We start from the raw sequence: 27,030 nt of genomic DNA, 5'->3' as shown, positions 1-27,030 counted from the left end.
TTCTCCTATTGACTCTGCTTTTTGACGGTCTCTATGGAATGGGGTGTAGACGTCGTTCATCTCAGTGTGCTTGTTGATGGCCAACTTGTCTTAGCGACAGACGTTTAGGCAATGATCAGGGGAACCTGCTCAGGGTGGGCTGTGGATAAGGTGAGGTGACTTACCTTTGGTTTATCTGGTTCACGAGAATAGGCTGTGAACAGCTCTTTGAAGACCCCACTGCTCTTGGCCAGCAAAGTCTCTTCTTTGTAAATGTGATCAATCTTGGATTGTCGGCAACCGAAGACTAGTGTCATGGGGCATGGTTTCAGCCCTAGTGAGAAGATTGGGAGAAGAAAAAGGGTTTTTTCCCCTTACCAGCCATCCTAGTAGCATACATAAGACCCGTGTTCATATTTAGAAGACAGAACATTGAACAATAGGGTTGGAAGGGACCTAGTCCAACGCCCCCCCCACACACACTTGAGCAGGAGACCCTATACACCATTCTGGACAAATGGCTGTCCAGTCTCTTCTTAAAAACCTTCAGTGTTGGAGGACCCACAACTTCTGGAGGCAAGCTGTTTCACTGATTAATTGTTCTCGCTATTTCGAAGGTAACAAAGTCCACATTTTGGACAGAGAGGACCGCTGGTTGGAAAGAGGGGTCAAAGAGGCCATCTAGGTCAAAACTGAACAGCGCTCTCTCAACAAAGAGGGAGGGATGTGACCTCATCTATCTCCAGTCTACCACACGGTCCTTTCAGCAGTTCCAAGAAGGCTCCACACCCATCTGCACTACTCAAGTGACCCTGAGGAGACAGATAAACCTCCAGGTGGCCTCAATGACTCACTAAAAGGATGCAAATGACCAGCTGTTTGCAAGGAGTATAAATCCTTCCACTCCCCACCATTCAGTCAGAGCTGAAGAAGCTTCTTGGATGAGAAGCGAAACATCTTCAAAGATAAAACAAGAAATTCCAGTTGCTCTTGTGAAAAAGCATCTTTGGGACATCTTTTAGCTCATTACCCATGTGTGCCAAAAGATATCCTCTTCCTAAAATCAGCTCGTTTGCTACTATTGCATGCCTATCCATCCACTTTCCCCAAATTTACCAACCTTTATGTTTGAGATCAAAGAGCCTCTGTTGCCAGAAGCTCCGAAAAGGTGCAATCCCAGTCCCGGGGCCAACCAGAATGCAGGGAATCTGGGGATCTTGTGGCATGTGAAATCCAGGTGCTCTGGAGAAACAAAACGAGAGTTTCGCTGTCATCACACAAGTTGGCTTCCATCTTCTTGTATCAGAAAATCATGAAAAGTAGACTAGTAGAATGCTTCTACTAGCCACTGCTGAGAAGGTCAGAGGAAGACCATACTCCACTCTGTGGGATCTTTTTATACTTTTGGTGCCTTCAAGTCAGGGTTGACTTGTGGCAAGTCCTTGAAGCTTTCTTGGCAAGGTTTTGGGAAGTGGCTTGCCATTGCCTCCTTCCTAGGGCTGAGAGAGAGGGACTGGCCCAAGGTCACCCAACTGGCTTCTAAGGAGTAGAATTCTTGACCTCTTGGTCTACACCAAACTGGCTCTCTTGCGGAATCTAGTTGCAAAAAAGAAAATCACAAAATCATGATCCACAGAGTGACTGAAAGTCTAGGCCAGGGGTGTCAAACTGCCGGCCTGTGGGCCGGACGCGTCACGACGAAACCGCGCCCACCCCATTGCCGGCAATGGGGAAAAAGCTCCGATATGTCGCACAATGTCACATGACATCGTGAGTTTGACATGCCTGGTCTAGGCGTTGCCTTATCAGTGTGCAGTTGAATTTCACGTACCTCAATGCATAAGATCGCAACCTTAAATCAATTAAGCCTTACAGGCTTTAGAGCAGGGCTCTTCAAACTTGGCCCTTTTATGACTTGTGGACTTCATCTCCCAGAATTCCTCAGCCAGGCATGCGTGCCTGGCTGAGGAATTCTGGGAGTTGAAGTCCACAAGTCACAAAAGGGCCAAGTTTGAAGAGCCCTGCTTTAGAGCAATGCTTCTCAACCTTGGACACTTTAAGATGCAACTTCAGCTCCCAGAATTCCCCGGCCAGCTGTCTTAGGCTTAGAGAGCTCTGAAGGTGAAAGAGGCTATTCTATTTTAATCTGAAGTAAAAGACCTAATAGCCATACGACTATTGCATGAATATACCCAGAGAAAGAACGCTTCCAGTATCCCTAGGGAATTGATTCTACTGTTGAAGTTTTGGAACAACCAGAATCTCCCGTTATAATTTAAGAACATAAAGTCACTTTTTCTGAGGCTGTTGTAACTTTGAAGCATCATTAGCTGAACCGTTTAAGTCAAGGACCATCTGTAATGCAGTTTCTAATTTGAGCAAGACACATTTGGGAGCCTTCGGCTAAAGTTAAATCATGGGCAAATTGACTCCCAACATTGAGATCAACATAGAGTAGAACCTGGAACTTGTGCCTGGAAACTTCAACAAGATTAACAACAGTTTGGCACCCAAATGCTCTAGTTTCATTTTCAAATCTTCACTTTAATCCCTTCTTACCCTCTAACGAAGCATGGCACCACCTCATCCTCCTGTATCTGGTTGAACCAGGAAGAACATACTCCATGGTGTATTGGACCTTCCCCATCTAGGAAAAGATGCAGAAGGTGTTGGATAATATTTAGTGAGATTCCAATGCATATACAGTAATATATATTTAAAAAGAAAGTACTTGTCCACCTTCAACTTTCTAATGTTCAAAGTGGCCATAGGGAAGTAATCTACAAATACTCTAGAGCAGGGGCAGGCCACCTTGGCTCTTTTATGACTTGTGGACTTCAATACCCAGAATTCCTGAATGCGCCATGCTGACTCAGGAATTCTGGGAGTTTATTTTTATTTATTTATTTATTTTATTTATTTTAATTCCATTTATATCCTGCCCTTCTCCGAAGACTCAGGGCGGCTTACAAGCTTAGCAGTAGCCTTCATTCTATGTATATGCCTGCTTGTTAGGGCTTTCACACACACACCCCCAAGCGGCATTATTACAAAGTCAGCTTAATTGCCCCCAACAATCTGGGTCCTCATTTTACCTACCTCGAAGGATGGAAGGCTGAGTCAACCTTGAGCCTGGTGGGATGCGAACCTGCACTCATTGCAGGCAGCTGGTGTTACTTAAGGAGGCATTAGCCCACTGCTCCACCAAGGCTACATAAAGTTGAAGTCCACAAGTCATAGAAGAGCCAAGGTCGCCTACCCCTGCTCTAGACAATGATACAATGGGCATCTCAAACAAGCTTGCGAAGTGTATAGATACTACATTTATAGTATTTTTTTATGAATACAATATTTATGGTATCTACCTCACCCTTTTGGACTCTCATATGAAGCAATGCGCAACCCAAATACACTGAAACAAACCATCTTCATCGTAACGGCAGTACGAGTTATTTGGACCTGAAAAGTAGATCTGTCTGGACCACGCGTCTTCCTTTGACTCCTGGTTGATGTTCGCCACAGGCTTCAAAACCAGCACCTTCGCCAAAGCAGGCCACCACATATGGCCCAGATGTAGCACATTTGTCCAAAATGGTATAGGGTTTCCTGCCTGAGCAGGGGGTTGGACTAGATGACCTCCAAGGTCCCTTCCAACTTTATTATTATTATTATTACATTCTGTAGTCCATCAAATGTGGGACCAGAGATGGCTCTCCTCAGGACTTTGCTTGTAATATGCTTTTATCTTTACACTTGGAACGAAAGACTAATCTCCACGGAGGACATTGTGCTTGGCAAAATTATGCCATTATCCTGGACTACAGTGGTGGCTTTGGGCTTGGAGACAAAGGCTAAAGAACAAAGAACATTGATGAGAAAAACACCAAGGCTCGGTGAACATCAGAGATCTTTTCCCCAAAGGTCTCTCATCAGAGCAACAGAACCTCCTAGTGATCAGGAGAAACTCATCTGTCCAAGTGGAGCTCTCCGTGGTGCTGATTTGTTTGAGTTGACAGCTCTATTTGTGGGAGTGGTGCGAGTGTGCCCTCCCCTCATACAAATGGAGCTTCGTGTGTGAGCAGAGGGTGCTTGCACTTGCGCACGAAGCTCCGCTTGTGTGAGCGGCAAACATTTATGCTCGCACGCAAAGCTCCCCTCGTGCGAGCGGAGGACGCTTACCCTGGTCTGCGAAGCTCCGTTCACGCAAGTGGAGTTTCACGTGTGAGTGCAAGCACCCTCCACTCACACAGGTTGAGCTTCATGTGTGTGCGCTTGCCCATTTCTCCCGTGGCCGAGCTACGAACAGGCCGCAGCCCAGGGGTTGAAGACACGTGTCTTAGTTTCTTTACCATATGTTTCTGAACAGACATAACCAGCTGTTTGTTCTGCAAATCAGTCCAGCTTAGTGCATGGCTAAATCCAGCTCTCCCAAGTAGCCTTATAATATTAGGCTGAGACAGTTTTGTTCATTTGGGACTTGGCCTCCTTTGTGTGGGTTTGATTCTGCTTTCCAGGCCACAGGGAGTGTGGTTTACCTCTGGTGCGATAGGACACCACAGCCACTGTGAGGTGCACTTCGTCCGGATACATGTCTGGGGAGGAACTAATGGAATAGTAACGAGGTTGAAGCAGAGGGAGCTGGGTTAGGAGGAGGGTGGAAGGCATCTGCACGGATGGGAATTCTTGCAGCACTTCTACCATGGTGGGGTTTTTTGACCACTTCCATTCCTCATAATCCTGAAGACCCTTGTGTGGAAAAAGAAGGCAGGGAGTTAGCTCTAGGGCAAAAACTGGAAATTGACATGCTGAGTAGAATCATTACAGCCAAGCAGACTGACAGATGATCTAGTAGTCCAACAAGGCCTTCCCGAAGGGATCAGCAAGAGACACATTCGGACGGAGAAAATATGCAAGTGCAGCTCCAGTGTGCTACATCTGAAAGAAGAACGTGGTCTGCGATATCCAGCTTTATCCTCCAAGAATCTGTCTAATCCTCTTTTGAAGCCACCCATCCTGGCTCCATTCCCACAGACATGGACTGGCATTCAAGACTGGAAATGGGAGCTTCAAAAGAAACAGTGACCACCAAACATTTCGGCACTGAAATGTCAAAATGATGAAAGAATAATTCTGTTGGCTGATGCCTTCATCTGGGGAGGTGGCTTTGCATAATTACAACAATCAGCAACTCAACTTGGGCAGGTCAACCAGGAATATTATGTGTGTACCACACACTTGGGGCAGTGAGAAAAAGATCTTGCAGGTCTGTCCTCCACCCACCCACCCCCGAACATGTATCAGTTTGAACCACATTCTAAACACTTTCCAGCAGCCCTGTACAATATATAATCTGGTTCTGAGTTTGCACAAAATGCTTAATGACAAAGTAAGTGCACTGGGTGTTTGTTTAGTTTTGAGTTTGATGGAAGTGAAACCACAATTTGTAGTACTTGAATACAATAAAACATTTTATTGGACATTTATCTGGACTAAGAACTCCAAGGCCCCTTCTAGCTTCTATTCTATTCTATTCTATTCTATTCTATTCTATTCTATTCTATTCTATTCTGTTCTGTTCTGTTCTGTTCTGTTCTGTTCTGTTCTATTCTATTCTTTCATTCCACTATTCTATTCTATTCTATTCTATTCTATTCTATTCTATTCTATTCTATTCTATTCTATTCTATTCTATTCTATTCTATTCTATTCTATTCTATTCTATTCTATTCTATTCTATTCTATTCTATTCTATTCTATTCCTGCTGAGATTTGCAGAATCGTTTTGATGCAAAGGATGCAAATTACACAATTGTGTCAAAATGCATGTCACTCACGTCAATGGAACTATTTACAGTAATCCATCCATGTGCATAATGGTTCCGGTTTGTAGTTTTATGTGAAAACAAAATTTGCAACCGTACAATCATATTACCATTAAAAAGAAATCTAAGATGTTACATAGACTATAAGTGATCAGAAAGAACTATTCCCATGCAAAATTATTTATAACAAAATAAACCCAAAGGATCTCCCCCAGTGAACAAGGCAAACCAATAAAACAAAGAAAGACCAAACAAAATTAAGAAAAAAAACACACAAGAAGACACCTACATTATATCTGTAAAAGAAAATGATCTCATTTAATGAAAGAAGCAACCCGCCCCCCCCACCCAGGCCATTAAATTTATATAACTTTCTTCAATGTCATCCTCGCAGTTTCGGCTTTTGAACAATGTATTAAATCTAGAACAGAGTTCTAGAACAGAGTTTTTCTCCACCTTGGCCACCACCTACAGGTGTGTGGACGTCAGCTCCCAGAATTCCCCAGCCAGCCTTGAAGTCCACATGTCTGAATGTAGCCTGAGGTGGGTCTAGACATGCTAAATCAGGAATGTCCAAAGTTGACCACTTGAAGAGTTGGGAATGTCAACTGTCAGAACGCCGGCTGGGGAAATCTGGGAGCTGAAGTCCACAAGTCTTAATGGCCAAGGTTGGATACCCCTATGCTAAATTATCACATGGATGCTCTGGAAGAGAGGGGGCTAATTAAGGCCCCCATCATCCCTCTTTATCACCTTCTTACCATGCTAAGAACTTGTAAGCGTTTCTTCTCCTTCTCGTCAGTGGCCAGTAAGGCAAACTGCTGCAGCAGAATCGGTGTGGGAGGGGTCGTGATGTCCAGGTAATATTTGAACGCTTGGAATATGGTACAAGGTGGAATGCGAGCCTCATCGGTCCAGTTGCTGATGGTACCTGAAGATTGAAACCCCATGTCACAAGTTCAAGTTAGGACTTGCTTTGAAGATCTCACATGTCCTAGAGCAGGGGTAGGTAACCTTGGCTCTTTTATGACTCGTGGACTTCAACTCCCAGAATTCCTGAGCCAGCATGGGGGAACTATGGCCCCTTCATGACTCGTGGACTTCAGCTCCCAGAATTCCTGAGCCGACATGGCTCAGCGTGGAAACCTCTCCCTTTCTCCTCAGCATGGTTGGCTCAGGAATTCTGGGAGTTGAAGTCCACGGGTCATAAAAGAGCCAAGGTTGCCTGATGATGTTACCTAAAGGTAAAGGTAAAGGTTCCCCCGCACATGTGTGCTAGTGGTTTCCGACTCTAGGGGCCGGTGCTCATCTCCGTTTCAAAGCCGAAGAGCCAGCGCTTGTCCGAGGACGTCTCCATGGTCATGTGGCCGGCGTGACTAGACGCCAAAGGCGCACGGAACGCTGTTACCTTCCCACCGTAGTGGTCCCTATTTTTCTACTTGCATTTTTACGTGCTTTCGAACTGCTAGGTTAGCAGAAGCTGGGACGAGTAACAGGCGCTCACTCTGTTACGCGGCACTCGGGATTCGACCCACCAAACTGCCGACCTTCTGATCGACAAGCTCAGCATCCTAACCCACTGAGCCACCGCGTCCCTTGATTTTTATTGTTACCTAGCATGATAAAATAACATCCGTGGGAATGCAACCAAGATCCCAAATCTTTAATCCTGAGCTACAGGTATTGGTTGCTACTGGACCAATTCTGGCCCGTTCAGTTGGACATCATGGATGCTGTAAAGAGAGAGAGTGAAAGGAACAGGGTCTCCTATTGAAAAATGAGGGGAGTTGTCTGCCTTTTAAAATTGCCTCTGGAATATGTGCGTGTCCCTTGTGCATTGAACAAAGGAACAAATGAACACGTTATTACAGTCCAAGACCACCAAATCGTAAAAGTTAAAACAACCAGAAACAAATTGAGAATGCAAGAATATCTCAATCATTAAATAAGAGGCCTATTTTGGACGTTGGGCCTCAGCTTTATGATTTGGGTGTTGATTTTAGCTGTAGGTGATTTCAGGGTACTGAACTTTTAGGAAAAAAATTCTTGAATGGCCAGGTGACTCTGTTATACTAAGGGTTGAATTAGTTGGGGGCCCAGTTCCTTGTCAGATCTATGATTCAGGACCACAGCTTCTAAATGTTTCCGTTTCAAGGTACAAGGACGTATCGCCCACAAAAATGTTGGCTGATGGTATTTCTATGCATCTCCACTTTAGCTGATTTATCTGAAGAAAGTTTGGAAATATCATGAAAGTAAATGGAAAATATTTGAGATATAAGTAATAAAGAGCCCGGCCATGTTTCCACTTAAAGTGGTGGTGGTGGTGGGGAAAAATAAGGAAAAACATGGATTCGTAACAAATAAATTCACATCAAAGAAGATTTAATAAAGAGAAAATTAATGGGGAAACAAATGATTTCCCTTGGTGCAGAATTTATATCCTTTTTTTAAAAGTATTTTTTTAAAAAAATTAAAATAATGAGGCATAAGTGATCTTTTCTACATGTGAAAATTACATGACAAACTCCCATTCTGGTAATAACTGGGCAATATCATTACTTAAATTTTTAATCATCCTTAAATTTCTCCTTTTGGAACAGTAGACGTTACAAAATTGTGAGATGAATTAACTTTAATGTTAGCAAAACCCTGGGGCAAATCTTCCAGATTGATTGCTTTTATTTTTATTTATTTATTTTTTTAAAAAAGTATTCTTTACTTGTGTTTGCTTTTGTATTTGCTAAACAAAAGGCAAAAGAATGAAAGGGGGGCTTCCCCACCTAAAGCTGTAGTTCTCTCTTCCAAAAGCTCCACTTTTACTAGCTGGTTGGTGGGGGGCGCATCCTCCAGCCTTTCAATCAAGGTGTTGACCAGATCTTCATGGTTTCCTGGAAACACTCCTAGGTGATCTCCGGGCAGGTAACGCAACCCCTGCTGCCCGTTCGTGTGAAGCCGCAAGAAAATGGTGGAGCGGCTAAAAAAAAAAAGAGAAGTTTCAAGAACACACTGTCAGCCTTCCAAAAAGCAGGGAAGAGAGACTGAATCACTTCAAGACAATTCTCTTTATAATTCCTGACCGATGGAAAGAAATCTTGACAAACTAAAGCGACTACTTGTACTGTTGAAGATAGATTCTGAACCTTCTTAACGCTCTTCCTCTCAGCCAAGCGATCTAAATTTGCTGTCTCTTGGTCTTCTGGAATGTGGGCCCTCCCATCTGGGAATCCAGGCCGCATTCCACCACAGAAACGTTTCTGTGTTCACACACAGCCTGCGCCAGAGTTTGAGGAGTTACCGTACTCTCCTTTGTGAACATATTTCCAAACAAAACAGTTGGCCTGCTCTACCTCTGGTCTGTAACAGCCAATCTTTTGCTTGAGCTAGTCTTACGTCTAATGGTGGCTAAACATTATCTTCCTATTCAGGTGTAAGTGCCTTACTGATGATTCATTCTGTGGAACAACAACAACACGGGCTATGGTTTTGGGTCCCATGGGTGAGGCTCCAATTTACTACTCTTGAAAAAAAAACCAACCCACAGTGTAGGAGTCCTCCTTGCAAAGCTCTTTATAAGCCCTTTTGAGAGTAAATCCCTTCCTACCATTCCTACCTGGATTTGAGGCTTTGGAGATTCTGACGGGCCAGCAGCCGAGCGGCGTAGACTCGTTTCTTGTGGATGCTGTATAAACCTGGAAAGGAAAGAGCAACCATAAGCAAGGAGAGCAGAGTATACCACTACAAGGGAATGGCCAAAGGCTTCCAGGGTTGAAGATACCCCAGTTTGATACAAGGAGGAGGTCAGCAAATGGCCAGGTGTTGCTTGCCTCCAATGCTCTCCTACCTAGCACTCATTGACACCTGCCTCACTCAGGCTTCCAACAAAGGGGCTTCAGAGCATAAGAAGACATGCATGGTCCCTTCCAGCTCCTATTCTATTCTATTCTATTCTATTCTATTCTATTCTATTCTATTCTATTCTATTCTACTCTACTCTACTCTACTCTACTCTACTCTACTCTACTCTACTCTATTCTATTCTATTCTATTCTATTCTATTCTATTCTATTCTATTCTATTCTTCATTCCTCTATTCTATTCTATTCTATTCTATTCTATTCTATTCTATTCTATTCTATTCTATTCTATTCTATTCTATTCTATTCTATTCTATTCTATTCTTCTACTTCATTCCATTATTCTATTCTATTCTATTCTATTCTTCTACTTCATTCCATTATTCTATTCTATTCTATTCTATTCTATTCTATTCTATTCTATTCTTTTACTTCATTCCACTATTCTATTCTATTCTATTCTATTCTATTCTATTCTATTCTATTCTATTCTATTCTATTCTATTCTATTCTATTCTATTCTATTCTATTCTATTCTATTCTATTCTATTCTATTCTACTCTACTCTACTCTACTCTACTCTACTCTATTCCATTCCCATTATTCTACTCTACTCTACTCTACTCTACTCTACTCTATTCCATTCCCATTATTCTATTCTACTCTACTCTACTCTACTCCACTCCACTCCACTCCATTCCATTCCCATTATCCTATCCTATCCTATCCTATCCTATCCTATCCTATCCTATCCTATCCTATCCTATCCTATCCTATCCTATCCTATCCTATCCTATTCTATTCTATTCTATTCTATTCTATTCTATTCTATTCTATTCTATTCTATTCTACTGTATTCTATTCTATTCTACTCTATACTCTACTATTTTTTCTCAGGGATAGCTGCGTTTTTTCATTCCTTGTGGGCTCCAGAGCACCTTTTGGAAAGGACAGACTGCAAGAGTCAATACAACTGTTGAATAAGCATCCTCAACTGAAGTTTGTCCTCCAATCTTTCCCCAGTCTCCTTCCCTGCGGAAAGGACACTTCTGTTTTCAGACCTTTTCTGCAGAAATGTCTTGCAAAGATCTCTTCGCTTGGGTGGGTGGGTGGGTGGGTGGGGAAGAGGAGGCGATGCTTGGAGGAAGGGTCTGTTGCTACTGGCGTTGTTTTCTGTTTCCTACCTTTCTATCACCCCACCTTCCTTGCTCGTACACAGTCCCTAACCTGGGAACGAGACAAAGAGGTTTCCTGTTGGAATCCTCCGACGGGAGCGCGAGAAGCTTGCAGGCCACTGGAGAAATGGTAATGCAAGTGGAGAAGGGAAAAAACGCCCCCCCCCACGTGTCCTTTCTGCCTAATGAAGGGAATGCCACAACTGACTCAGAGGGATGGCACCTGGAAGGAAAACATTTTTAGGAAGCCCAAAATAGTACCTTGGGTCAGCTCTGGGGCCTCGGCCACGTAGGTCAGCCGGAACTTGCTTCTCTTCCAGCTGCGGTCGTTGCTGATCAGAGAGTTGTTGGCTTTTTCGATGTTGACGTCATCCCCCACACAGAAGACGTCACACGCTGCCTGCAGGACACAACAAGCACTCAAGGAAAGGCCAGGAAAGTGGGGGAGGGGAGGGGGAAAGGGTCTTAGCAAGATTCTCCTCCTCCTCCTCCTCTCAAACAGAGCGGAGAGCTGAGATTTAAGGAGCTACCCACACAGTACAAGCAGAGTGGAAGACTAAGGTAGTCCTTAACCAGCGACCGTAACGGAGCCTCCCCATTAGTCGTGATGGTTGGAAAGAGGATCATCACAAGGCCAGATCCGAATTTATGACCGTTTTGTGTGTGTGTGTGTGTGTGGGGGGTCATTGCGGTCGTAAAGCAAACATTGCAATTGTTCAGTGAGCCCATTGTTTGCTGTGGGGTGTTCTTGCTGAAAACTAGAAGTATCCACCAGTCTGGGCAAAAACATCATAAATTACAATCATGGGACCATGGACTGTAAATAACTTACAAGTGGGTTGTAAGTAACCTTGAGGAGATCCATCCTTGGAACCTCAGTAAGCAACCAGTCATGTAGGCTCTCCTTTGGTGGTCCCTTTCGGAGGGGTTTCCCCATCAATCTGTTTTGTTGGGTTGGGTTTTGTTGTTTTTTTTTCATTAACAAGAGATGGACTTAAAATGCAGGAAAGTAGGTTCCCGACGAAGGTTATCATTCTGGGTCTAATGATGAGAACTATCAGGAGTGAAAGACCAGGTCCAAACGTGAAGGCCCAGTTAAACTTATCAATTAAACCAATTAATTTATTGCTAATCATGTCCACGCCAAAAAAATATCTTCTCTACTATTGGTGAACACCTGCTTGGGGTTAAATAAGCATCCGTGGAATTCAAGAGGACTTAGTTCGCTTGTGTCGATGTAGGGATTCGAGACTGGTTCTCCTTTGACGCCACCCCCAGGTTCTGATAAACCTCCAAGTGCAGTTCAACAGTGAAACACGCGGGACTCCCCCTTGCCTAGAGGAGTGTGGGGAAATTAGTAGTCTCAGATTTATTTATTTATCAGATTAATACACTGCCCATCTCCACTATCTAAGTGGCTGGGCAGACGCATGAATTGAACTGCATTAACCAGGCTGGGATTTGGCGAGTTGTTCTAACTCTAGGGTTCTTGCTTGCTCGTTATCCTACTAGCAGGAATCAGGAACAGTTAAACTTGAAGGTAGCTTCAGATAACGGAAAGGCGGTTATACAGAAGATCCTTTGCTATCTTTCCAGGGTGTAGGACATGAAATAACCAACGAGTCAAAGGCTGATTCTGACTCAATAAAATGTCCTCACAGCTTGATAAAGAGAACCAATTATGCAGAGATGTTGGCTTCAACTAATGCAACCTTCAAGCAAAGGGAACTGTAGGGAATGTTTTCATTGGGGTTCCTGCAGAGAGTAAGAGGCTAGGTTTTTATGGGCAGGGGGTGAAAATCTGCCCTGATCATTGTTGTGTAGAGACAGATAGTTGTTAGCTGCGAAGTCGTCTCCGACCCATTGCGACCCTATGGACAACGTTCCTCCAGGCCTTCCTGTCCTCTACCCTCTTCTGGAGTCCATTTAGGCTCACGCCTAGTGACTCCATCCAGCCACCTCATTCTCTGTCGTCCCCTTCTTCTCTCGCCCTCCATCTTTCCCAGCAAGAGGCTCTTCTCCAATGAGTCCTTCCTTCTCATTAGGTGGCCAAAGTATTTGAGTTTTAGCTTCAGGATCTGGCCTTCTAAAGAGCAGTCTGGGTTGATCTCCTCTAGGACTGACTGGTTTGATTGCCTTGCAGTCCAAGGGACTCGCAGGAGTCTTCTCCAGCACCAGAGTTCAAAGGCCTCCATTCTTTGGCGCTCGGCCTTTCTTATGGTCCAACTTTCACAGCCATACATGGCAACTGGGAAGACCATAGCCTTGACTATACGAGAGACTGATAGACCCTCCTCAAAAATCACCTCCTCTCCTAGATAGCGAAAGAAGAAAAATCTGTTAAATGTAGGTTACCTTGAAGACTTTCTTGGCCCATGTCCTGAAGGATTCCTCCTGACCACACAGTTCATCGCCCTCACCCATCCTTAGGATGCGTTCCCCTCCCAGCTCTTCCAGGAGGGTATCCACGGCACGGGCAAAGGCGCAGAAATGAGGATACGCTCGTGAGCCCAGCCCAAAGACAGAGAACCTGCAAAAGAAGTAAGGCAAGGCACAAATGACCAAAAACGTCTGGCTCCCAAGCAGAGCCAGCATGGAGACGAGAAGGATGTAGTTTGCTTCTATAGGGAAAGTCATGTTATCTAATTCTTCTCCTTCTCCTCCTTCCCTTCCTCCTCCTCTTCCTCCCACTTTGGGTGTCAAGGGAGGTACAAAGTATTGTTTCTTGCACTTCTGGCAAAGAGTCTCAGAGTCCAACCCCACATCCATGTCATGAGAAGTGGTAACAGGACAAAGTAAGATGTAAAAAAAGATGTTGAGATGCTAGAAAGGGTGCAGAGAAGAGCAACAAAGATGATCAGGGGACAGGAGGCTACAACATATAAAGAACGGTTGCTGGAGTTGGGTATGTCTAGTTTAATGAAGAGAAGGATGAGGGGTGACGTGATAGCAGCCTTCCAATATCTCAGGGGCTGCCCCAAAGCAGAGGGAGACAAGCTATTCTCCAAAGCACCAGAAGGCAGGACAAGAAGCAATGGATGGAAACTCATCGAGGAGAGAAGCAACCTAGAACTAAAGAGAAACTTCCTGACAGTGAGAACAATTAACCAGTGGAACAACCTGCCTCCAGAAACTGTGAATACTCCAACACTGGAAGTTTTTAAGAAGAGACTGGACAACCATTTGTCTGAAATGTTATAGGGCTTTCTGCCTGAGCAGGGGGGGGCTGGACTAGAAGACCTCCAAGGTCCCTTCCAACTCTGTTATTCTGTTAAGGGATTGCTAAGATTGGGTGAAGTATGACGTGACCTTGTGCCACAGGATGGCTACGGCAGCCGTGAAGGCCATCTTGGGCCACCCTCAAGCAGCCTGTCTATAGGGGCCCTGGTGAAGTGGCGACAGGCCCGGCAAGCCGGCAATGGATAATAGATTGCTACGGAAATTATAAGGAGGTAGAAAAGGGCTGACTCAAGATAAATCACAGGGGGGAAATGATGGAGGAGCATCTGAATGGGGCCCATGCTCCTTCACCCCAAAGGGAGGCTGGATTTCTCCAGCCCCTTTCAGCTTCTCTGCTTACCTGACGTTGGCTAGAGGACCAGCACTCTCAAAGTTATCCCTGGCTTCAAGTCCATCAATAGAGGATTTCCGGGCATCCGAATATGAGGAGACGCTGTTGAAGCGCACTTTGTAGCTTCTGCAAGCAGGAGAACCAGGAAGGGAGAGAAAGTCAACTCTATGCTACTCTTTGTGAGCGCATTCCAGATACCGGTAGTTATTTCTCTGTTCAGGCCCAAAAATGTATAAAGGCCTATGATCAAATCTCTTCACTTCAAATTAAAAAAGAATTATTATTATTATTATTATTATTATTATTATTATTATTATTGTTGTTGTTGTTGTTGTTGTTGTTGTTGTTGTTGTTATTTTTGGAAAAGCATTTGCAACAGGCTCTGAAGCAAGACGAGAGTGAAATCAATCTGATTTCACTGTCCTATATCTGTGGGGTGCAAAACTCACCTCTGAACAAGACCCCGGGCACCTTGCGTTGCCATAAAAATAGAAAGTTCACTGGGACAGAACTAAATTTGATCCACTTGCTGAGATTTCAACTCAACCAAAGGCCCATTCGGCTCAGGTTATTACTCTCCAGTCGTGGTTTGAATAATCCCGCCCCCCCACAACCCGGTCTGCCACAGTAAATATTACAAATCGGAAGTCCCTGGGGCTTGCAACATCTGCTCTATTTGGAGGCAAGCATTCATCCTTGAACTGAGTGGCCCTTGCTTCTGAGTAGGTACGTGTAAGAATGTTTTAATGTTTCTTTAAAATAGTTCTATTCTCTTCAAATTCTAAGGGCACCAGGCCCATGAAAACAACCAAAGACAAAATAATCACAAAATATGTTTATGACATATTAGAATTTTTTTAAAAAAATAAAGAAAGAAAATGCAGCCAAATAGAAAAAAAAACATTGGAAAGGGGGTGCGGGGGAAATCTTGCTTCTAAAAGGAATTGGCTCAAGAAACTAGTCAAAGAAATGTGATAAAACTCTGACATCTAGTGGCAGGTCGATGTAATTACTATACTTTTTTAAAAAAAATCCATAAGTCTTATTTTACCACTCTCCAACATACTGGTTTGTGTTGGTTCAGCATGATAAACCAGGGACGTTTTTCTGCATTTTGCAGGTTGCAAAAGCCCTGTGAACTGATGGTTCAATGTCATTTGCAAATCTCAAAAAAAAAACCAACCCCAACTGATTAATTTGTTAATCAGGGAAAAGATTGGTTGGATGCAGTGATAGAGAGAAATGTGGTTTTCCAGAGGAGAAATGTAATGCTTATTTTCTGCTGAAATTGGACTGCTGCTGAGTCAATTAGCTCTTCCCCCCCCACCACTGTCCACACAATTAAATCATTAACAGCAACAATTTCCACTAATGAGATCGATCTTAGATCTGGATTAGGAAGAGATGTGTCTGTTTTCCTGGAATCAGGAAAGTAGGGTGTTGTTGTTGTTTTTTCCCAAGGAGGGGAAAACAGGAATTTCCAGTTGCCAGATCCCAGAGTGGTTAGTGCTCACCTATCATGATGAGGAAAGAAATTCTGCAGTAATTTCTGTTGCTTCTGTAACGGAGACTTTATTATTTTGCAAATTGCTGCTATAATGCATGTAATCCAAAGGAGTGTGATTTGCTTAAACTCCTATGCTATTAGCAAAGTACAGAGCTGACAAGCTGCAATTACAAACTTAGCAAAAGTTATTTTAAGATTTTTATCTGCCAACAAAAGAGATGCATGCAACACTTCCCCCACCCCCACCCAGGAACTCTGCAAATTTATGGGAGTGGACTGAAATTCTTATAACCCCACCGTAGACCAGCACATAAGCAGGAAGTATGAGAAATCAAGGAAACAGTTCCAAGTTGCAAAGGAATTCTATTAAGCAATCTCGTTAAATTAAATTTACCTGCTCTCTTCTAAACTGGAGTTAGGATTTCTCATTTCCATCAAGGCACACCCAAATTTCTGAGGAACAAAAAAAACAACAACCCCAAACAGATATATCCCATGATTAGGGCTATGGACACCCCCAAAATAATTTAGAAAATATGCAACAGGAATCATGCAGTTGTGATCCTCCCGCCGTTAATTAAAACTTCCTGTCATCTCTCCAGCATTCACAGCAGCCTAAAAAGGGGGCAGTTTTAAGAAACAATTTAATCAGAACAAATGCAACTCTTAGAGCAGCTACAAGATATATTTTTTTCAGGTCTGAGAGATAACAGGTTCTTTTATAAAAACTGAAGAGGCCAGCTTTGTAATTGTCCAATGTTTCTCAGTTTATATCAATGTTTCTCAGCCTTGGCAGCTTTAAGATGCGTGGACTCCAACTTCCAGAATTCCCCTGGCTGGGGAATTTTGGGAGTTGAGGTCCACACGTCTTAAAGCTGCTGAGGTTGAAAACACAGACCAAAATCTAAGAGCGTTAGCGCATTGTAAACCAGTTTAGCGTGCGTGCCTGTGCAGGTGAATGCATTTTGCCAGTTCAGCTTATTGAGTGAGTTGCTGGCTCAACATACTGTATAAATCTAGGAATTGGGTCAATTCAGTAACCAAATGAAATGTGCTGTGCAAAAAACAGCTGGGGAAGGGATGGTCTAACTCAGTGGTGGGATTCAAACAGGTGAACAACCGGTTCTCTATGTGAATGCCGCTTCCGGAAGTCCATTCTGGGCCTGGGCAACAAAAAATTACTGGTGCGAATCGGCTGAATCCCACCACTGGTCTAACTCAAAGGTCTTTAAACTTGGCAACTTTAAGACCTGTGGACTCCAACTCCCAGAATTCCTCAGCCAGGCAGGGCTGGCTGAGGAATTCTGGGAGTTGAAGTCCACAAGTCTTAAAGTTGCCAAGTTTGAAGACCGCTGGTCTAACTGTTTAGGATGGCCTTAAAACATTTCAGTATGGATTACGCAGATCTATTGGTAGAAGTGGTATAGGCTTTCCTGCCTGAGCAGTGGGTTTGACTAGAAGACCGCTAAGGTCCCTTCCAACTCTGTTATTCTGTTCAATAGAATCAACCCAGTTGGGTTGCTACATGTATTACAAGCGGTTGCCAAAGGTCAGCCCACCTCCCTTCCTACCTCTCCATTCTCAGGGGGGTCTCCGTTGCCGAAGGTGCTGGTGACCACCAGAACTAGGGTTTCATGTTCCAGGTGAACAATATCATAGTCGTCCATCGCCATCACCTGAAAGGATAAAACTGGCAGCTTCAGAAGAACGAGCTTGAAAGCCACCAACGGTAACTGAACAGGTTGCCTCCAGAAATGGTGGTTGCTCCATCATTGGAGGTTTCCTAGAAGATACTGGACAGCCATTTGTTCAGAATGGCATAAGGTCTCCGCTTGAGTAGGGGGTTGGATGAGAAGACCTCCACGGTCCCTTCCCATTCTGGTATTCTATAACTGCAAATATGCACCAATATGGAGATTTGTGTGCAACAGTTGGACAATTGCCTTTTTCTTCCCAGATTCTAAAAACTCCAGAGACAAAGGGCAAAATCAGAGAGAAAGGGCTGCCAGATTGCATGCTATTTATACAGTAGCTGTCTGCCCTCCGTCCCTTCCCTTTTTCTTATGATTCAAATGGCCTTTTTTTTTAAAAAAAAGCTCCACTTGCATCTGCAACTTTTTCTTTTGCCTGTCAAGCACCGGGGCGGAGGGAAATCAAGAGATTCAAGCAGTTCCAAAGAGTATAAAGACTTATTGCGAGCTTAAGCTCTCGACAAGTGAATTTGAACCGCTAACAGTCAAGGGAAATGAGCGGGAGATAAGAAAGCATTCAAGATGAGCTGGATTTCACGCGAGGGGACTCATGACTGATGACGCGTTTGACCCCTCCCTCAGTCTCGGCCTGCTCATCTCCTACATTGTCAGGTAGAAACAAAAAGTAGGAAACGTCACTTTGGAGGAGTTGCAAACCTGCTCGGGAATCGAGAGGCATTGAGATGGAGTTGTTTAACGTTGCAGATGCTCTGCTACAAAGCTTGCGCGCCACCCTCCAAACGATCCCAAAAGGATGGGGATTCTCAAGGCTAATCTAGGAGAATTTTGTATTTCAGCCTCAATGGAATTGGGACAGCTCTCAACTTCTTGGGAATGGCATAGTTTGTTAGGCCGTTCAGTCCTGTGGTCTCCTGTGGGTGCCCAAGCAAGCCTAGGTGCTTACCTTGGCGTCAAAGGCATGCTTGAAGATTTCACAGAGAGTTTTTGCATAGACCTGGGATTTCCCTGTTTCTGTGGCATAGAGGATGGTTGCTTTGACCCTCTTCGCCATTGCTTGTCCCATCAGCTTCGCAGAGAACTTGACAGCTCTGTGTAGGAGATGAAAAGAAAATAGATTCGTTATTATGGAAAGATCTCCAGAGCATCATACTACTTTATACTGCACTGGGGAGGCCACGCTTGGAATACTGCTAACAGACTGCTCACCACTTGAATGTCTAGATAGAAACGATCCTTGGCTCCATTTGATGAGAAACGTACAGTTTTATTAGAGATCAAGTGTATTGGAGCATTGCATAGCCAGAACTGAGAATCGTGCACCAAAATTCCCAAGTTCTACTCCCCCCACCACACTTTATTGTCTCTCATTGCCCACCCCAGTGTAACCAATCAAGTCCCATGCAAGATGTTTTCATAAACATTCAGTTTTCATAAACGTTCAGTATTCAGCTCCCTCCTTCTTCCAACTGGGTGACCTTGAGGCAGAGTCTCAAGAAAGTACAATTTCTACTTTCTATTTCCCAAGCATTTGCCCTTTCATTTCCCACCCCCACAGTTCATGGCAGTCTGTAACCGCAGCGAAGGACAGCAAGCCTAAAGTGGCAGCTGACAACTGCCTCCAGTTCTGGTTAAAGGTAAAGGTAAAGGTTCCCCTGCACATGCGTGCTAGTCGTTTCCGACTCTAGGGGCTGATGCTCATCTCTGTTTCAAAGCCGAAGAGCCAGCGCTTGTCCGAGGACATCTCCGTGGTCATGTGGCTGGCATGACTGGACGCCAAAGGTGCACGGAACGCTGTTACCTTCCCACTGTAGTGGTCCCTATTTTTCTACTTGCATTTTTACGTGCTTTCGAACTGCTAGGTTGGCAGAAGCTGGGACGAGTAACAGGCGCTCACTCTGTTATGCGGTACTCGGGATTCGACCCGCCAAACTGCCGACCTTCTGATCGACAAGCTCAGCGTCCTAACCCACTGAGCCACCGCGTCCCTCCAGTTCTGGTTACTATGATACAAAAAAGACGTTGAGGAATTGTGCAAAGAAGAGCAAGAGAGAGGAACTATTTTTGTTAGTCATGTCACAATAGTGATGCCAAAAGCAGATGGAATCAGGACTGAAAAGTAGATAGGGCTAGAACAAAACTTCAATTTGAACGACAGTTCAATTCAATTTAAGCCTAATTAATTAAAAGCCATTCGGTTCATTGTTATCTATAAGTCTGATTGCAATTTGTGAATCCCACCAAATCCACATCAAACCGCTGAGCTTATTCAAACCATTAATTCAATGAACTAAATCAAGCTGAACCGTTGAGGCGATTCAGAAAAAAAATATCTTGCATGGATGAATCGAATTATCCCACTGGCTTGGGAGCACCCAATTCAATGCATAGAATCATTTGAAGGGATAAATTCAGTCTTTGAGCTTCAAGTCCAATCTTTGCATGGCCTTTTTAGTTAATATTTTTTTCTGAATAAACTCAAAATACTCAACCATGCTTTTCATGGTTTGGGTGTCATGGATGAGATGGGCGTTGCTGGTACTCTGCTTAAAGTTTTAATGGCACGTCTAAAACCGTGTTATACACAGGGAAATGGAACGGTGCAGTTGCATACTTACTTAGCTAATTTTTTAAAGCCAATTGTTCTCTTCTTAGTTGGGGTGCCATTGCCGCCTTTCCAGATGTGGGTGTGCCAGGGGTCAGGCTGGAAAGAGAGAGAAAGAATCCCAGTTAAAAGAGAAGAACCGAGTCTTAAGGATAAAGTCAAGAATTTACCCTGTCCAAATGTAGCTTCAATAGCTTTCTTGGGTATTGCTCAGCAGTTGAATCCTAAATCATATCTGTGTTACTACGCCAGACTTAATCTGGCCCTATTGAATTAACTAGGGCCAGTAGGATGGGTCTAGGATCACACAGGGAAGCTGAATCATGAACTAATTAAATTCCTACTGTATGGTAAGGGAAATGGTTTTGCATCCACATGTAAGTCACCAGGAGTCCTAACCGGAAAACTATTTCATTCTGTTAATTGTATACACTATTTTTTATTTACTTATTTGTAACTAGCCTGTACTATTTTTACAAGTAACTCAAGGTGGCCAACATATCCGACACACTTTCCTCTTCCTATTTTCCCTACAACAACCCTGTGAGGTAAGTTGAGCTGAGAGAGAGGGACTGGCCCAAAGTCGCCCAGCTGGCTTTCACGGCTAAGGCGGGACTAGAACTCCCAGTCTCCTGGTGATTGGCCCAGAGTTGCCCAGCTGATTTTCATGGCTAAGGCAGGACTAGAACTCTCAATCTCCTGGTCATTGGCCCAAAGTCACCTAGATGGCTTTCATGTCTAAGGCAGGACTAGAACTCCCAATCTCCTGGTCATTGGCCCAAAGTCACCTAGATGGCTTTCATATCTAAGGCGGGACTAGAACTTACAGTCTCCTGGTTATTGGCCCAGAGTTGCCCAGCTGATTTTCATGGCTAAGGCAGGACTAGAACTCTCAATCTCCTGGTCATTGGCCCAAAGTCACCTAGATGGCTTTCATGTCTAAGGCAGGACTAGAACTCCCAATCTCCTGGTCATTGGCCCAAAGTCACCTAGATGGCTTTCATATCTAAGGCGGGACTAGAACTTACAGTCTCCTGGTTATTGGCCCAGAGTTGCCCAGCTGATTTTCATGGCTAAGGCAGGACTAGAATTCTCAATCTCCCGGTCATTGGCCCAAAGTCACCTAGATGGCTTTCATGTCTAAGGCAAGACTAGAACTCACAGTTTCCTGGTTATTGGCCGAAGGTCACCCAGCTGATTTTTATGACTAAGGCAGGACTAGAACTCACAGTCTCCCACTTTTTAGCTTGGTGCCGTAACCTCTAGATCAAACTGGCTCTCTTATGGTGCTTTGTTCTCTCTTGTCCCCAAATGTACTGTTAACTGGCTCAAAATCTGTGTAACCTCAGTGTTCTGGTCAATGGCATGGAACTTAAAATGCTTCTTGCAGAAAATCCTATAGTTCTCCTACAGAGAGAGCTGGCCTCTCATGTCCTGGAAGAAGACTGATGGCAAGTCTTGGGGGAGGGGGCTTGAAAAGGCGCCCTGGCTTGGCCGGGAAGCTGAAGGCTTCTGGAGCTTTCCAAAGTCTCCATTGGTTCTGCAAAATTTCTGGCAAAGCATCAAGCTGGCTTTTCCTGGCGAAAATGTGATTTCAAAATTCGGCAGACGTACAGTCCCCTCCAGCGTTTCCACAGCTGAACAACGGCAAGGGCTCTCTTCATAATTAAGTGCAAATCCCATCAGTCTAACATCAATTTCCCGCATAAGTTCAGTCTCCGCCAGCAGGAAAAGCCTTCCGTAACCATTTCAGTTATTCATTGAGGCTTTTCCCTAGTAATTTTAGCTTCCTTATTAGGAAACCTCTGGGTGCCTTTGCAAGCGCTGTCCTACTTCTGTGCGCTTTCTCCCAGCTACTGTGGCCCTCCTGCTCCCTTTCCTGGGAATGCAAATTTTATTCAATCCATGTATGTGGTCACCCGTCTCAGGCAGGTGACTCTGGGTAGCTAACAACAATAATGCCAGGCTTGGGTTATACACAACGCTCATTTTTATCTTCTCCGTAAAACGAGATCAGCAGAGACACCGGAACATGGAATGTCGGTGTGTCCAATCGGTCATTACCGGCATGGACCAGCCACAATTGCAGGTTGCATCAACTGCTTTGATTTAGTTACAGAGCCTTAGTAAGACCACTCTTAGAATACTATATCCAGTTCTGGTCATCCCAATATAAAAAAAGACGTTGAGACTCCTGAAAAAGTGCAGAGAAGAGCAGCAAGGATGGTTAGGGGGCTGGAGACTAAGGCCTATGAAGAACTAACTGGGTATGTCTAGTTTAAGGAAAAGAAGGACTAGGGGAGATATGATAGCACTGTTTCAGTGTTTGAGGGGCTGTCACAAAGATGAGGGTGGCAAAGCACCAGAAGGCAAGACAAAAAAACAACAACAAACCAATGGATGGAAACGAATCAAGAAGAGAAACAACCTAGAACTAAGGAGGCATTGCCAAAGAGCGAGGACAATCAACCAGTGGAACGGCTTGTCTCCAGAAGTTGTGGGTGCCCCCATCACTGGAGGCTTTTAAGAAGAGGCTGGACAGCCACTTGTCTGGAATGGTATAGGGTTTCCTGTTTGAGCAGGGGGTTGGACTAGAAGACCTCCAAGGTCCCTCCCAACTCTGTAATTCCATGTTCTATGTTCTAGTTCGCCATCCCCAAACCTCAACTGGAATCTGAACTGAAGGGCAGGTGAGGAAATGGTACCTGATACTCAAAGGAGGGTGTAAGTCTGTAGTTGAGCATTTCCTGGTGGAAAACAGGAGTGATGCTTCCAGACATGGGTGGGACAATCCACACCCAGTCAGCTGGACAGCCTCCCCGGCAATGGTATTCATTCTCCATGTGTTTGATGAAGGACTCGGTGGCCGAGTGATGATCCACAATCGTCACCTTGTCACTCTGTAGAGAGAAGGTACAAACTACGCCTAAACAAATGCAACGTTTTAGGGCTTAGATCTCACGATATGAACTTCCGGGTCCAGTTCAAGGTGTTTATGGAGATTCTCAGTCATCCATCCAGGTCATATTTGTCCCAAAGATGCTTTTTTCAAAAGCTAACTGGGCTTTGGTTTTCCTTGAAGACATTTCGCTTCTCATCCAGGAAGCTTCTTCAGTTCTGACCGAATGGTGGAGGATATAAATCCTTCGGTCAGACCTGAAGAAGCTTCTTGGATGAGAAAAACGAAGTCCAGTTGCTGCTTGAATGAGAACCCGTGGGAGAATTCAAGCTCTTGGTTGTTATAATCATAAGGTGCCGTTTCACTTAGTGACCACGTTGCCAGTCCCAAGTACGGTCAGTAAATGAGGACTACCTTTACAGCTTTCCGAAGATTGTGTATTTCTAAAAAATGGCTATTGTTTTGGGAAATAATCTGCTGGTACCTGGAAACTGTACAGGACTGCAATGTTGATTTCCACTAGTGCCTGATCTTTCCAGAGAGAAGAAGTTTTCCGCATGTCTAAATTCATGTTTTTGGCAACTTCCTGCAATGTACAAACAACACAGGTTCGTCACAATCAGACGTGAAGTGACGCTTGATCAAATGGCAGGGCTGGGTGAGAAATTTTTAGGAAGGGGGCTAGAAAACAGAACAGCCTTGTCAATGCAGTAAAGTTTCGAAAGAGACCCCGAAGGTTTATCCATTGTGAATCTGGTTCTGGTTATTTATTCTGAGCAATATGCCACTCCTCGATCTGATTTGAGCTAGGCTGTTAGAAAATCATTTTAACAGCTGCAACACACACACACACACACACACACAGACACACACACAGACTTTTTGTATCTGCATTTGCTTATGTCTTTCTTCAAAGACTTTGGACATCCCAAATTTAGATACCCAACCTCAGAATTCCTAAATTTACACCTAAGGTGGAACTAGGGGTAGCTCTGTTTATCTGCTGCAGGAAATGTTGTTGCTATTGTTTTTAAATATCTAAAACGGTCAGAGTCATTTACTGAAATGGGCACCTGTAGAAATAAAAGAAAGAGAAAGAGAGAGAGAGGAAGGAAGGAAGAAAAAGAAAGAAAGAAAGAAAGATAAAGAAGGAAAGAAAGAAAGAAAGGAAAGAAAGAAAGGAGAGCGAGAGGAAGGAAGAAAAAGAAAGAAAGAGAGATAAAGAAAGAAAGAAAGAAAGAAAGAAAGAAAGAAAGAAAGAAAAGAAAGAAAGGAGGGAGAGAGAGAGAGAGAGAGAGAGAGAGAGAGAGAGAGAGAGAGAGAGAGAGAGAGAGAGAGAGAGAGAGAAATCAGACCTGCAAGATCCTGCAAATGTAGTCTTACAATAAGGTGGAATTAGCTCACTTGATTGTGTTTTCTGTCTGGCCTACCTAGGAAGACTAAAATCAACCTTGCAAGTTTTTGCTGCTGTCTCTTTTCCAACGTGTGAAGTTAGGGAAGTTCTCTTTCTCTGCCTATTATGCAGCTCCAGGCTACTCCCTCTCTTATCCGATCCGTGCCAAGGCGGTGGCAGCAGCAGCCGCCACCCTTCCTTGTCCCAAGGCCTTTCTCACATACCATCAGAGGCAGTCACTTTCTACTCCTGCAACCACCTGGAAGGGTTTCAAAGATTCAGAAGTACGATTTGAGAGAAGAAGGGCTACCTCTAGGATGTTGTAGCGAGAGCTGTCGCAGTAATCCCGCACTCCGATTTCGGTCCCCATGTACCAGCCGCTGAAGGGGCAGGCAGAGAACTCCAGGCCTCCAATCTCAAGCAACATGTTGGAAACAGCTGGTAAGGCATACCATCGAAGCCCAAGTTCTTTAAACCACTCAAGTCTGTTAAAGGAAAAAAAAACATAACAAGGGCAGGGGGTCTTCAAACGTGGCCCTTTGATGACTTGTGGACTTCAACTCCCAGACTTCCTCAGCCAGGCTGAGGAATTCTGGGAGTTGAAGTCCACAAGTCGTCAAAGGGCCAAGTTTGAAGACCCCTGAACTAGGACAACTGCCTTCAGAGAAGCTGCAAAAGCTTGAAGAGCATCTGGTCCAATTCTGAAGAAGAAGATGGCCCAGTTTTGAAGGACATTTCTGACTCAATCGATTATCAGTCAATCATGTTTTGAGGCTCACAGCAAATTCCATGCCTAAGGATTGATCCATAAAGCACATCATCCCAGCACATGACTACTAAAATACAAAGCAACATTAAAAATAATTAAAAAGAAAAAAGAAAAAAGAAAGGAAGGGAACCACCATTACGTTGGGTAGAACTTACTCGGGGAAATGAGAAGTGTCTTCTACACATGCCGAAAGGCGGGCCAATGGAGCACTATCCTGACTGTCCCACAATATCATTAAGTTTGGAAACTCACAACGGCTTGGCCTCGACTTAACGGGAGCCGAGAACCCATTTGGACTTACTTGGGATGTCTCATGGGGACTTCCAACACCAGCTCAGGTGGGATCTCAAAAAGCTCAGGGTCATTCCCGTTGGCCTGGAGAAGGAGTGGCAGGACATCAAATCGGCCACGGGGGGCTTTCCACCCTTGCTGTATGCAAATCTGTACCCAAAGGAAAAAAAATGTAGGTTGTGGATATCCATGCAACAAAGCACAGGTGCCAAACATGATGTCTACCAACATCTGTTTGTTGATCCAGAGAGTTCCCTTAAAGTGAGGCTTTTTTTACATCTGGGATGTTGGGGACAGTGGGACTTGAACTCATGATCTCTGGGTTGATAGCCTGGTGTCCTAACCACTAGACCAGGGGTCAGCAACCTGAAACAGTGAAAGAGCCACTCAGAACCAGTTCCCTCACAAAAGGAAAAACTGGGAGCCGCAAAAAATGTGTGCGCATGTGCATACATGCGTGCATGCCCAGAACAGGGTTTGACTGAAGAGTGGAGCCAAGGCGAGATATGCACCTACCCTGCATATTTGAATTGATTGGTTGAACTTTTTTTTTTTTGGACTGCACATGGCAGAGGACTGGGAGCCGCAGGAGACGGCTGAAAGACCAAACTGGCCTTTTTCAAAGCTACTACCAGGACTGTATGATCAATTTACAGCAGACAGTCCAGTATTGTTCTCGTAAGGCTTGGCGGAATCTTAAATCAGTAGAAAAGCAAACCTACCAAGCTATATATTTAATGTTCAACAGGGAGCAGTGATGTTGCCACAGGGCACCTCTGTTCAAATTTTGCACGGTTTCCCCTGAGTAAGCTTCAAATGCTCACCATTTATAAAGTGTTCGGTTTCTAAAAGATGCTTTGGAACAAGCATGAAGGATCATGTTAATTGGTGTCAAACTGCTATTTAAAAAGCAACTAACGCTGGCTGTAAAACTGAGATTGTAAGATGCTGGCGACCATCAAAACTAAAAGATAACAATTAAGGACAAGCAGGCTTGGATTCAGAGGCGTTTTTTAAAAAAAGTTTTTTAGCCCTTTGAGGTATTCCAGACGAGAAGCACAACATGGAGTTCTAATTATTAGTTCACAACTATGAGTACTTATTGTAAAGTTACATTACATTAACTTTACATTACATTAACTTTACAATAACTTGTCTCCTCTCCTCTCCCTCTCCTCTCTCCCCCTCCCTCCCTCTCCTCTCTCTCTCCCCTCCTTTCTCTCCCCTCCCCCTCCCTCTCCTCTCCCTCTCCTCTCCCCTCCCTCTCCCCTCCCTCTCCTCTCCCTCTCCCCTCCTCTCTCTCCCCTCCCCTTCCCGCCCTCTCCTCTCCCTCTCCTCTCTCCTCTCCCCCTCTCCCTCCCTCTCCTCTCCTCTCCCTCTCCTCTGTCCCCTCTCCCTCCCTCTGCTCTCCCTCTCCCCTCCTCTCTCTCCCCTCCCCTTCCCTCCCTCTCCT

General features: G+C 44.4%; 1 protein-coding gene across 5 annotated transcripts in view; it reads right to left on the bottom strand.

Moving 5' to 3' along the window:
* NOS1 (nitric oxide synthase 1) overlaps positions 1-27,030 on the bottom strand; it is a gene marked incomplete at its 3' end in the record, with an annotated part of 143,664 nt that overhangs the window by 6,890 nt on the left and 109,744 nt on the right. For all 5 annotated transcript variants that reach the window (XM_081338729.1, XM_081338730.1, XM_081338731.1 and 2 more), the window contains exons 9-26: positions 25,588-25,727; positions 24,828-25,002; positions 23,609-23,710; positions 22,931-23,125; positions 20,239-20,324; positions 18,567-18,711; positions 17,483-17,587; positions 16,306-16,364; positions 14,414-14,530; positions 13,189-13,363; positions 11,095-11,233; positions 9,415-9,493; positions 8,585-8,778; positions 6,563-6,732; positions 4,515-4,725; positions 2,539-2,626; positions 1,100-1,221; positions 165-313 (exon numbers count right to left, since the gene is read on the bottom strand). In XM_081338729.1, coding sequence (XP_081194855.1) covers positions 165-313; positions 1,100-1,221; positions 2,539-2,626; positions 4,515-4,725; positions 6,563-6,732; positions 8,585-8,778; positions 9,415-9,493; positions 11,095-11,233; positions 13,189-13,363; positions 14,414-14,530; positions 16,306-16,364; positions 17,483-17,587; positions 18,567-18,711; positions 20,239-20,324; positions 22,931-23,125; positions 23,609-23,710; positions 24,828-25,002; positions 25,588-25,727 — 2,451 coding nt within the window. The remainder of the gene's footprint in view (positions 1-164; positions 314-1,099; positions 1,222-2,538; positions 2,627-4,514; positions 4,726-6,562; positions 6,733-8,584; positions 8,779-9,414; positions 9,494-11,094; positions 11,234-13,188; positions 13,364-14,413; positions 14,531-16,305; positions 16,365-17,482; positions 17,588-18,566; positions 18,712-20,238; positions 20,325-22,930; positions 23,126-23,608; positions 23,711-24,827; positions 25,003-25,587; positions 25,728-27,030) is intronic.

The sequence above is a fragment of the Vipera berus genome, assembly GCF_964194415.1.
Source record: "Vipera berus genome assembly, chromosome: 14".
NCBI lineage: Eukaryota > Metazoa > Chordata > Lepidosauria > Squamata > Viperidae > Vipera > Vipera berus.
Note: the sequence above shows the minus strand (reverse complement) of the source record. Positions and strands in the feature narration are given on the sequence as shown.